Source organism: Gopherus flavomarginatus, unplaced genomic scaffold (assembly GCF_025201925.1).
Source record: "Gopherus flavomarginatus isolate rGopFla2 unplaced genomic scaffold, rGopFla2.mat.asm mat_scaffold_34_arrow_ctg1, whole genome shotgun sequence".
Classification (NCBI taxonomy): Eukaryota; Metazoa; Chordata; order Testudines; family Testudinidae; genus Gopherus; species Gopherus flavomarginatus.
The window spans coordinates 4689283-4701896 of NW_026115061.1; the positions used below are offsets into that span (position 1 = coordinate 4689283).

The 12614-nt window shown below is 46.8% G+C and overlaps 1 protein-coding gene and 1 non-coding gene across 2 annotated transcripts in view; both read left to right on the forward strand.

Annotated features, from left to right (window-relative positions):
• Positions 1 to 1995: 1995 nt before the first annotated feature.
• The window catches only part of LOC127042164 (zinc finger protein 679-like), a 316167-nt gene continuing 305548 nt past the window's right edge, over positions 1996 to 12614 (forward strand). The window contains exon 1 of the mRNA XM_050935778.1: positions 1996 to 2026. Coding sequence (XP_050791735.1) covers positions 2003 to 2026 — 24 coding nt within the window. The 5' untranslated portion in view covers positions 1996 to 2002. The remainder of the gene's footprint in view (positions 2027 to 12614) is intronic.
• On the forward strand, positions 9477 to 9558 carry TRNAS-GCU (transfer RNA serine (anticodon GCU)). The gene has a single exon. It is a non-coding gene; the product is annotated as a tRNA-Ser (tRNA).

Genomic DNA, 12614 nt, shown 5'->3' on the forward strand with positions numbered 1-12614 from the left:
CTTCAAGGAGGTGGCTGTGTATTTCACCAGGGAAGAGTGGGCTCTGCTGGACCCCACTCAGAGAGTCCTCTACTGGGATGTCATGCAGGAGAACTATGAGGTGATGGTCTTGCTGGGTAAGGGTTCCTGTCCCTTCTGTTCTTGGAAGGGGAAATGAAGAGTGAAGGTTCATGCTACCCCCACAATGCCTCTGTACCCTGTCCTGTTTCAGCATCACCCCAATAGGCCAGTGACACACATACTACCAGAGACCCTCCTCTGCTGCAGAACACTTTGGGAACAGAGCTCAGGAGCTGTATTGCACAGTGTCAAATATCTCCTGTTTGCTCAAGTGAAACTGGGGGTTAGGTCTGACATAACTGTCCCATACCCCTAATCATTTTTGTTGCCCTTTCCTGAACTTTTTCCAATTCCAATATATCTATTTTTGAGATGGGGTGACAACATCTGCATGCAGTATTCAAGATGTGGGTGTATCATGGATTTATTTGCTGTTTTTACAAATATGATTTATGATATATTCTGTCATATCTATCCCTTTCTTAATTATTTCCTACATTGTTCACTTTTTTTCACTGCTGCTGCACATTGAGTGGATGTTTTCAGAGAACTATCCACAGTGACTCCAAGATCCATCTCTTGAGTGGAAACAACTAATTTAGACCCCATCATTTTGTATGTATAGTTGGGATTGTGTTTTCCAATGGGCTGCACTGTGTGCTATCCTGTCATCTAGCACTGCTGAGATCCTGCATTCAGTAATATCCCTGCCCTTCCTGTTCCCTTTCTCCACCGAACCCCGTCAGCCCATGCTTCCTGTTCCCAGCTTCCCCAGGATTCTCGCACTGTCTCTGAACCTCTCTGTCAGCAAGAAGCAGTGCCAGGGACACTTGCCCTCTGTCTGGAGTCTTCGATTTCTGGAACATGGATTTACTTTCTCTTTGTTACAAGAGACTCTGTCATAATGAGTGTCTGTGATGTTACCCAGAGTACAATCTGGACTGTTAAATAGCTGTGTCCCCTCAGTTCTCCAGCCTGGGGTGCCTTTTCCACTGTTTTCCCCTCGAGAACAGCCCCTCTTGGCCAATTAACACACAGTCTCCAGCATGTAACTCACTCCCAGCTACACAGTATTGAGTGCTGCTAGACAGCCACTCATGAATTACGCCTCAGGAGAAAACCAGCAAATTCTCAGGTGCCCAACTTTCCCCCAGAAATGTGCATCTTGCACTGTCCAGCACGCTACTGAACGACACAAGCTCATATGAAGTCTGTCATTTCATCAGTGGAAAATGACATGCACCAGCTTGTTATCCCAAACAGAGTTTCCAACACACTTCAATCCACACATACTGGTTAGATGAACAATAAACCAAGATTGTTAACTACCAAAAACTAAAACTAGGCCCAGTCCATGAAATGGGCACTCCCAGGAGAGACTGTATAAAGGCTGGAACATGAAACACCTTTGTAAACCTGAGACAGCTGCCTTGGGGACAATGACAGGGAGAATCCCCCAAAGTGACTCCTTTGTTTCTGCTCTTCTCTGGCCTCCGATTGTTCCTTCCAAAGTGGAGTACTTTGCACTTGTCCCTACTGAATTTCATCCTGTTTACTTCAGATCATTTCTCCAGTTTGTCCAGATCATTTTGAATTTTAATCCAATCCTCCAAAGCACTTACAAGCCCTCCCAGCTTGGTGTTGTCCGCAAACTTGATACATGTAAGAGAGAGACTGTTACTGGGAGGGTTTCCCCATGTGTCAGAGGGTTACACCCTGGTGGGAGGGGGCTAGGCCTGTACTGGAATAAGGTCACTCTGTGCTTCACAGTGTGCCAGAACCTAGAATGTGCATTAGCAGGGGAAAAGCTGGGGGAAATCGGCTTGTGGAATGGACAAAAGCCCTTTCTGAATTCTCACACCTTGCCCTTTTCACCCTGGCAGGCCAGAGAATAACATCCATGTTTCGCTGCAGATCATCTCGTCCTCCCAAGGGCAAGGAAATGGCTGCAATGGAGCTGGCTCAGGTAAGAGATTATCAGGGTGGTGGGCTCTGCTTGGAGGTTGAGGAGCAGTAAATGCATAGGAAGATGGGAATTGCTAGAGGTGGTGGGAAGCAGGAAATATCTCGGGTGGAGAAAGGGAGGGGACAGCATGTGACAAACCTGCTGAGACTTGTGTAATATAGGGCGTGATGGGTTGTCACCTCCATGGGGCAGTTTGTGGAGCTTCTGGGAACTGCTGTGCCTTTTAACCCTCAAGCTGGGCTGGCCCTTCTCACACTGCTTTGCTGGAGATTTCGCCAGCCTCTCCAGGCCCTGTTATCACCCAACACGACAGCAGGTGGCGCCATGCAGCCAACTAAGCTACCTGAGTGCGTTATCTAAGCCACTCAAGGACAGATAGAAGACGAGCCAATTTCTCACTCCCCAACCTTGCACACTTGCTGTAGTATAAATCCAGAATTATACCATCTTATAGTGCACAGGGATCTCTATAATGTAAGCTCATTAGTATAGTTCCCCTTCCCCTCGATATGGGACAGATGTGCACAACAAGCTCAGATTTTCCCCAGACACTTCACTCAAAATACGCTGGTTAAGATAAAGCATCAAACAAGTTTATTAACTGCAGAAAGATAGATTAAGTGATTATAAGTGATAACAAACAGATCAAAGCAGATTATTTAGCAAATAACCAAAACTCAAACTAAGCCTAACATACTAGATGGATAGAATTTGAATTAGCAATTTCTCACCTTAACTGATGGTACAAGCAGTCCCCCAAGTTTCCAAGCACAAGCTAGAAATCTCTTGATCCTGGGAGCAGCACTTCCCCTACATCAGTTCTTGTTTCTCAGGTGTTTCCAGGAGTTCTCTTGTGTGGGGAATGAGACCAAGAGATGATGTCACACCCCACCTTATGTAGCTTTACCATATGGTGGGAACCTTTTGTTCCAAACTCAGTTCCCAGTCCAGTTTGTGGAAAAATACAGGAACTAAAATGGAGTTTAGTGTCATGTGGTCTGGTCACAGGCCCTGCTGAGTCATAGTAGCCATGACTCATAGGCTGGCTGAAACATTCACAGGAAGGCTAAGATCTTCCACAGTCCATTGTCTTTGCTGAGCCATCAGCACTGTCTGGCTTCTTCATTGTTGTACCTGAAAGGCTCGTTGTGGGTGTTACCCAGAGTAAGCACATTTGAAATACAGATACAGAGTCAATATCCATAACTTCAGATACGAACATGATATGTGCACACAAATAGGATAATCATATTCAGCAAATCAGAACTTTTCCAGTGACACCACACATGAGGCATCTTGTACAAAATAGATCATAATTATGTCCTAATCATATTATAATCATACCACTATGATGAATATGGGGGTGTAGTGTCAGATAGGTCCTAATTTCAAGGCACAGGAGTTGGGAATGGAACTTCCCCTCTTTGTGGAACAGGAAATAACCCTCCAGCCAGGGCTGGGACAACTTCCCAGACTCCCAGTGATGGAGCCTGAATCTACTGGCATTTCATTAATTACCACCAACCCAAATCTTTGTGGCAACTGTAAACTTTATCAGTGGTGATTTTGTACTCTCTTCTAAGTCATGGATAAGAATGTTAAATAGCACAGGGCCAAGAACCAATCCCTGCAGGAACCTGCTAGAAAGAAATCCGTTCGACCATGGTTCCCCATTTACTATCAGAGTTTTTAATCTATTTAATGTATACCGTGTTTATTTTGTATCATTCTAGTTTTTTAGTAAAAATATTGTGCTGATCAAGTCATGTCCCTTACAGAAATTTAGTTATATTACATCAATACTATTAGCTGCAACCAAACTTTTGATCTCATCCAATAAGGATATCCCGTTAGTTTGATAGGCTCTATTTTCTCTAAACCTTTGTTAATGGGCACTACAATTCTGACCTTCTAACTTCTATTCTTTACTATTGACTTCCCCTTTCTTCCATATATTTTATTTGGAGAGTGCTGGGATTCCTACCAGGGAGCCACTAACAGGGTCCAGAGACAGCCCCATCTCCTATATTTAACTCTGGCTAGTAGCTATGTGATAAATGTGAAGACTCTGCTTCTGTCTGTCAGCTGGGAGACACAAAGGTTCTCTCTTTCTACCCTCTGATGCCTCCTGGCTGCTCTAGGCAAGGTGAGGTGGCACTCCGTTAACATGTGCCTCTCGGAGCTTCCATTTCCCTGGTGCTGCTGTTGCGTGACTAGTGGGGTTGTGAGTGGGTCAGCAGGTACTGAGTGTTGGACTCTTGTTCTTTCAGGGGCCGGTGACCTTCAAGGAGGTGGCTGTGTATTTCTCCAGGGAAGAGGGGACTCTGCTGGACCCCACTCAGAGAGCCCTCTACAGGGATGTCATGCAGGAGAACTATGAGACGATGGTCTTGCTGGGTAAGGATTCCTGTCCCTTCTGTTCTTGGAAGGGGAAATGAAGAGTGAAGGTTCATGCCACCCTCACAATGCCATCTGTACCCTGTCCTGTTTCAGCATCACCCCTTAGGCCAGTGACACACATACTACCAGAGACCCTCCTCTGCTGCAGAACACTTTGGGAACAGAGCACAGGAGCAGTATCACACAATGTCAAATATCTCCTCTTTACTCAAGTAAAACTGGGGGTTAGGTCCAGCATAATGAACAGAAGCTTCCTACTCCCAGCCTTCTCTCAAACCCCGAGCCTTCTCTACCCAAACCAGAATGTGCTTGGGGTGTAACAAGCAGGCGGCTGGAGTCAGAGCTGCCGGTCCAGGGTTACTTATCATACAGACACTCAGTGCGTCCTTGAACGCTGGCTGGGAGTATCCAGACAGGGGAGCTCCAGCAGCAGTACACTGAATCTCACCTAGGATTACAGATGACACAACTCGCTGATCTGGATTGCACCCCAGCATGTGAAAATGGCCTAGGTTGGTAGTGACATTTCTTGAGACATGGAAAGTCTTGCTCTCATATCACCAGGTGTAATAAAAATAACAGGAAAGGCCAAATATGGAAAACTGATTGTTCAGCTTGCTTTTGACCTGCATTATCTTTTGCAATATATTCCAAATAAGGAAATTAACATGCAACGTATGTGTCATTGTTTGTGGTTTTAAGCTGTAAAAGACTTGTGTGATTTTTAGCTCGGGGACAATATTCCAATAGCTGTCGCCCCCTGTGTGCTTGTAACCAAGAAAAGAGCCTCAGGCTGAGCTGATTCAAATATTAATCCTGTGGTCGTTTTCCACAATAGCCTCAATAGGTTCCTGTGATGGAATGTAAGGCTACATCTAGACTACCCACCGTATCGGCGGGTTAAAATTGATTGCTCGGGGATCGATATATCACGTCTCATCTAGACGCGATATATTAATCCCCGAGCGCGCTTATATCGATTCCGGAACTCCATCAACCCCAACGGAGTTGCAGATTCGACAGGGTGAGCCGCGGACATCGATCCCGCATGGTGAGGATGGGTGAGTAATCCTATCTTAGATATTCAACTTCAGTTATGTTATTCAAGTAGCTGAAGTTGCGTATCTAAGATTGATTTCCCCCCGTAGTGTAGACCAGCCCTTAATGTCTTCACACCTTCCCCCTGCAAGAGAATGGCTATATGACCAGCTGTTTGCCTTGCTGTCTCTGAGGAACTGGTCTGTGGGTGTTTCCCAGAACTATAACTTTTTCAGTAATATCATACTGTAAAATCTCACAATTTTACATACAGTGTTACTACACATTATAACAGGAGGATAATATTCAGTAGGTTACGCGTTTTCTAATGATACCTCACAAACCATACTGGGTACAAAATTGATCATAATTTTCTAGAAGAGTGAACACAGGGGTATAGACTGACACTGTGTCTGTGTGTGTGTTCCCAGCAGATATGTGGGTATTTCAATCCCTCATAAGCACAATGTTTGGCATCTCCAAGGACCTGGGGAACTGGTCCTGGGAATTCACTAGTTTACCAAGTGTGAGACTGCATGAAATTGTGAGACACTTCGGTATTAATAATAAAATAATATAATCTGATAAAATTGCAATGAATCATGCTAGGTATGCCATGTAAAGTGTCAGTGAAAATGTTATGATTTGCCAAGTATGATAATTTTGTTTCTATGTTTCTATCACCTTTGTATTGTGAGTTACAGATATGTAGGGTATATCTGTATTTCCAGACTTGTGCAGTTTTTCTGGGTGACACCCCCAGACATATTGGCATCAACACTGCTTAGCCTGTTTGATGGCCCATTGAGGGTCATCAGCTGTACAATGAGCCCATGGACCAAGGGGATACATCTATTGAGTCATCAAGACATGCCGGGGTTTGCCTGTGTAATGAAACCTCCAAAGCTTTTCCATGCCATGTGCTGTGAAGCTTGTGTTTGGGACACAGGAAGTACAAGCCAAAGGAAAAAGGAATATAAATGGCAAAAGGAATATAAATGGCAAAAGGAATATAAAGCGCAGCTGCATCATCTCCATCTTGTCTTCAATCCCCCTTCCTACCTCTGGAGCAACTTTTCTACAAACTGAACCCTGGAACAAAGGACTGAATGACCCATCCAAGCTGTGGATGCTTTCCAGACAGACTTTCAAGCCAGCAACTCACCAATACTGCTAAGAACCTGATATATCCGTTTTGGAATGTATCTGACTGCTTTTCCATTTAACTTCTTTCTGTCTTTCTTTCTTTTAAACCTTTAATTTAGATGCTAAAGAATTGTCTGGAAGGATGGAATTTAACTTCATTATTTCATTCGTTCTTTCTTCTAAACATTTAGTTTAACTGCTAAAGGATTGGCTGGCAGCATGGTATTTTGGATGAGATCCAAACCTATAGTGACTGGGTAATGTGGCTGACCTTCCACCCACCCACTTCCTGGATCCAATTAGGATCACTCTCTTGCTGCCCTCTGGCCATGCTGTATCACAGTGAGCAGAGTTTTTAAAATAACCTCTCACTGTACGGGACCTAGTTGCTGATTAGGAATCAGAGAACTGTCATGCAATAAAGGGAGCTGTGTGATTTCTTTTTTCAGAGTCTCATTAACCAGTGTGTGGGATCAGAAGCACAGTTTGTGACTGGTCAGTGAGTTTAATTTCAGTGTTAACCACCAGTTTGGGGAGCATCTGCTCTCCCTTTTTCAGCCTGCTCTGACCTTGGCATTTTCAGTGAGGACTACCCCAGGCACACCAGGTCACACTAAGCACTGAAGATAAATTAATAGAATGTTTTTTATGATCAAGATTTATGAAAACAACTGAACTCCTTTGTTTTCTTTCATCTGAGCAGAGTTTCTGGTTTTCCAAGGTGATGTGATCTCCCAGCTGGAACAAGGGGAAGAGCCATGGGTCCCAGAGCTCCAGGGTTCACAGGAAAGAGAGATCCTGAGATCTCCCCGCACAGATGAGGAAACATTAAACCAACTCAGAATCTGTAAGTGCCTGAAGGAAACATCTGGGATGCCCTACAAAGCTCTTGGGAAGTCTCTCAGTTCATTATTGTCCATAGCTGAGGTCGCATCTGCAGGGTAAATATAGCTCAAGGCTTCCTATAGATCCTAGCAGACACCGGGCAGTAGCTTTCTCCCTTCCCCCTGTGAAGTTGGATGGGATGTGATGGCTGAATTGATCCCCTCCTCTCTCCTGTTGGGGGGAGCTGAGTTCCTGATTTTTATTTGACCTCTCTCCAGCACTTGTTTTGGTTTGACTTTCCCCTTTCCATCCCTGTTTGAGGTTTCTGTCTCTATCACAGCAGGTGATGCAATGACGTGTGAGAAAGAGGAGCAGAATTCTCAGCAGGGAAATGTTGAGCAAGTGGATAAACACAGAGCATTATCGCAAAGAATGAAAAGGAATGTGTCCAGCAGTCACGAGCAGGGAAGATCCTGTGAGGTTCAGCACAGACCAGAAAAAGAGCAGGGAAACCAGCCAGGGGAGAAAATGGATAAATTTATTTCCTGTCAGGGAACTCAGAAGGGCCTTAAGGAAACCAGAATACAGCAGGAAATCTGCAGGGAAAAGCAAAAAAATACATGCTCTGAGTGTGGGAAAAACTTCACTTACAGATCACGCCTTTCTCAACATCAGAGAATCCACACAGGGGAGAGGCCCTATGAATGTCATGAGTGTGGAAAACTCTTCACTCAAAGATCAGCCCTTATTAGGCATCAGAAAATCCACACAGGAGACAGGCCCTACGAATGTCATGAGTGCGGGAAAACCTTCAATCGCAGCTCACACCTCATTAGGCATCAGAGAATCCACACAAGCGGGAGGCCCAGCGAATGCCATCAACCTGCCTGCAGAACTCGTAAAGCGGCGAGGGCCACATTACTGTAAAGAAAACAGCTAAGGGCGGAAACCCCCCGGCCCCACGGAACCACCCCCCACTCAGGACTTCCCGGCTCGGTGGAAACACCCCGCCCAGCCCTGCAGAAACAAGCCCTCCTTCCCCAGCACCGCCCCACCAAAACAGCTGTGGGTCAAAAAGGAAGGTTGAGGGAGGGGAGGTGATACTTGATTTTAAATCAACCAGGGGCTCCCAGCTGAAGAGGTGGCTGGGAGCCCTCAGAGTCAAATTAAAGGGCCCGGGGCTTGGTGGCTGGGGGAACCCAGAGCTTTGTGCGGCTGGGGCAGTGATTTAAAGGGCCCAGAGCTGCTGCTGAGAGGAGCCTGAGCCCTTGAAATCCCAGCCCCACTCCATCCCCTGGAGCTGTGGCCGGGATTAAAAGGGCTCTGGGATGCCTGCAGCCGCAGGGATCTCTGAGCCCTTTTGAATCACGGCAGCGGCTGAGATTTAAGGACTCTGGGCTGCCCGTGGTGGCAGAGAAGTGATTGAGGATGTCACCCTAAACCAGTGGTCACCAAACATTTCACACTGTGCCCTCTTATCCATGGCTGTGGCCCCTCGGAATCCACAGTCGAGAACTAGGGCTGGGAGTGGGGCTGTTTCTTGCTGGGGAGAGGGATGTGGACAGTGGTAAAGGGGTCGATGCCGGGCTGGGAGCCAGAGTCTCAGGCTGAGGGTGGGGTTGGGGAAGAGTTGGGACAGAGCGCTGCTGAGTAGTGCTCCCTCCCTGCCCTCCATAGGGGCTGGCTCAGGCCCTGAGGTGCCTACCCCTCCATCAGGACGCAATAGGTATGTTCTGCTACCCTTCACTCATACAGAAAGGAGAATAACATTTCATTCCACTCAATCCTAAAGTGATTTTTAACCCACCACCATCCCAAACTGGTCATTTTGGGCAAGTGGCCCCATCATGCTGCATACCTAGGCAGAGTAGGTGTGTCTATGCAAACATGGTCTGTTCCTGAAGTCTTTCCCCCAGTTCCTCACTAGATGTGAGTGGGGAGCTCATTCAGCCCCTGCTTACGCTTAGTATTTAAAAACTCCATCATATCCCTATCTCTGCCGGCCTTAAATTTCTCTTCCTGTCCATTTCCTGACAGCTCAGGTGAGGTGACCGAGTGGTTAAGGTGATGGACTGCTAATCCATTGTGCTCTGCACGCATAGGTTTGAATCCCATCCTCATTGGAGGCATTTGGTCTTCACCCCTCCTTTATAGACAACCATCTCCCCCTTTGGTACAATAACAGCTCTAGCAATGTTGCTTCCTACAAACAAAAACCTTCTGAAAAATTCAGAGCCCCTGTTGCTTTAAATAAAATGTCTAAATCCCACATTTCTAAAATGTTTTTCTCTAGTCCTGTATTTCTTAGCTTTTCTCTCAAAAGGTAGCATCCTCATAATCTCCCCCAAACACCCTGGAACTTCCCCAAATAATTAAAATACCCCCATCCTGAGCAAGGCCTCGACAGTGAACCAGAGCTAGGGTCTAGGCCAAGCTGTTCTAAAGGAGGCAACTCAAACATTTTCTCTCTGCTTCCCTTGGCAAAGTCTGATTGGGAAAAGAAACTCCCCCCAAATTGAAAATTTTCTCCTGAAAAACCAATGCTAGTCTGTTTGGAGACTTTGGTTTGAATGTATTATTATTATTCTCTTCTGATTTCTGAATCAGTTTTGTCATCCAGGTGTGTTTCCAGCTGTTGAGTTGTGGGGAGAGAGGCCAAATCATGATGTCTCTACCCCTCGTTCATAGTTCCTTCCAACTTTCTAGAAAGCTCCTTTGCTAGGATGTGCGTCAAGCAGTGCCCAGTGTTGCTGTATTATCTCGGAGAAGTCTGCATTGTACATGGTTCCTGGGATAGTCCTTGGGAGTGTGGATCCCTTTAATGGGCTAGCAGCGAGTCTGGTTCCTCCATTGTCACACCGGAAAGGCTGGTGGTGGGCATTTCCCAACCTCATAACATATCTCAGTAACACAGACAGAGCAAACTTCATAACTTCCCAACCAATGCTACACACACAGTCCAACACAATATTAGTGTTCAACAGACCAAGACTTCTGAAATGATACCTCACCAGGCAGACTTTGTACAAACCGTAACATCGTTATATGAGAGTGGTGAATATGGGGCTTTCAGGTACTGCTTTGAGCACAGCGTGCCACACCTGGACTGACATTGCAATGGAGACGTACCCGTAGAGTCCATCTCTCCTGGGACAAAGATGGCAGCATGGCTGGCCTGGGTCATCTGACTTGGGCTCATGGAGCTAACGCTGAGGAGCTAAAAACTGTGGTGCAGATATTTGTGTTCACACTGAAGCCTGGGTTCAGAAACCCTCATCCTCCTGGGGTCTCTGAGGTTGGGCTCAAGCCCATCTGTCTGCACTGTAATGTTATAGTCTTGCAGCCCAAGCCCCATAACCCCGAGTCAGCTGGCCGGGCTTTGAGATAGGTGCCCTGCGTGTTTTAATCACAGTGTAGACATAACATTAGGATACATCTACAGTGCAATGAAACACCATGGCTGGCCCATGTCAGATTAATCAGGGTCATGCGGCTTGGTCTGTGAAGTTGCATTGTACGTATCTCGGCTCAGGCTCTGTATCCTGCTCTAGGAGCCCAGAAGGTTGGGAGGGAGTTTAGCGAGTGGAAATGGTAAAACCGCAGTGAAGTATTACCCTGGACTCACGGCATTTCTCCATCGGTCTGTCTGCTTTGGGAGAGGGACATAAACATGTCCTGCTGCAGTCGTTATTTCAAAGGGTGGTTTAGGATTTTCATTCTCAAACACGGTGCACAAAGTAGGTCTCAATCCTCAGTGTAAATAAACAAGCTACCAACACATCAGGGATTCCAATAACAGCGGCAGGTATTCTCTGGGCACTGAGATTTTTCAAGGAATTGGTGGCTTCTTTCGTTCCTCATCCTGGAGTAAACTCAGCTCCTTATTCCATCCTTGATGATTCATGGAATAACAGCAGCAGCCTGAAGAAAGAGGAGAGGGAATATCTCGTTGCCAGGGGTGAAGGTGGCCACGTCCCCTCTGTTTGACCATTGCCATTGCAGGAGAGAAGGTTTCAGTGGAATTGAGTGCCCTGGCTCAGACAAGTGACACAGGAAGATTTTACTGTTCATGGATCCATGCAAAGGAAATTGTGTCTCTGTGTGAAAATGGGGAGGGAAATGAAACACCCACATGGTGGCATCTAAGGCAGAAGGGACCCCTATAGGATTAGAACAGAATAAATTCTCAAGCAGCATGTTTCTTACTTTGCCCATCTGTCAATGTTGATGATTATCAATGGAAATATTTTGCCATTGGATTGTGTGTTTACACAGAAATTGACATTTACTAATAAATAAGTGATTCTTCCAAGCCTGCCTAGTCTGCCGGTGCTGAGTTTAGAAGGACAGAGTCACTCTTCCCCGTCCCCATGCCAGGCCTGGGCTCTCTATGCTGCCCCCTTTCCACAATGTTAGGATCCATCCCTGATCTCCCCTCAGACCTCTGCCCCCCACCCCCACTTCTGAGATCCCCTCCCCACACTGTCCAAATGCCCTGCTTCTAGGATCCCTCACCCTTGCCCTTCCTCCCCTCTGAGCAAAAGCTCTGCACTATTCCCACACTGGGAATTGAACCCCAGGCCACCTGGGTGAAAGCCAGGAATCCAGATCATTAGACCACATGGGACTAGGGTTGTGTTATTGATTTACTAAGCCAACCTCTCATGACAGCAGCAGCGCCACCCAGCAGGGATTGTACACAGGGCCGCATTAACCCTTCAGGTGCTGAGGTTTTCTCTCTGTCCATTCCCAGTACCTGTGATCAGGAAATAGACATCAAGGCTCCCAGGTGCTGCACAGACCATGACTGAGATCAGGACCCCACATTGCGCTAGGTGCTGTACAATCCCTGGCCAACACTGGGACACCCAGGGGGTTCCCCTCAATTTCCGTGAGCCTCTGCTGCCCAACTTCTTCTGACTCCCTCTGGCTCCCCCCCCCCCCCGCAAAAAACCCACCTTTCCAAACAGTCCTTCTTTCCCTGTCCCCTAATTTTGCTTTCACACCCTGGGACCATCTCCTCTCTTCCTCCCACCCCTCCCCCCGAGGTGAACAGAGATGGAGGCTACTTCAGCCAGCAGAGTCAGCCCCAGCGACCTGTCCCGGGCAGTGTTTGCAGACACAGGGAGGGAGCAGCTGGGAGCAGGGGGTGCTGGGAAGGAGGCAGGAAAACAAAGCC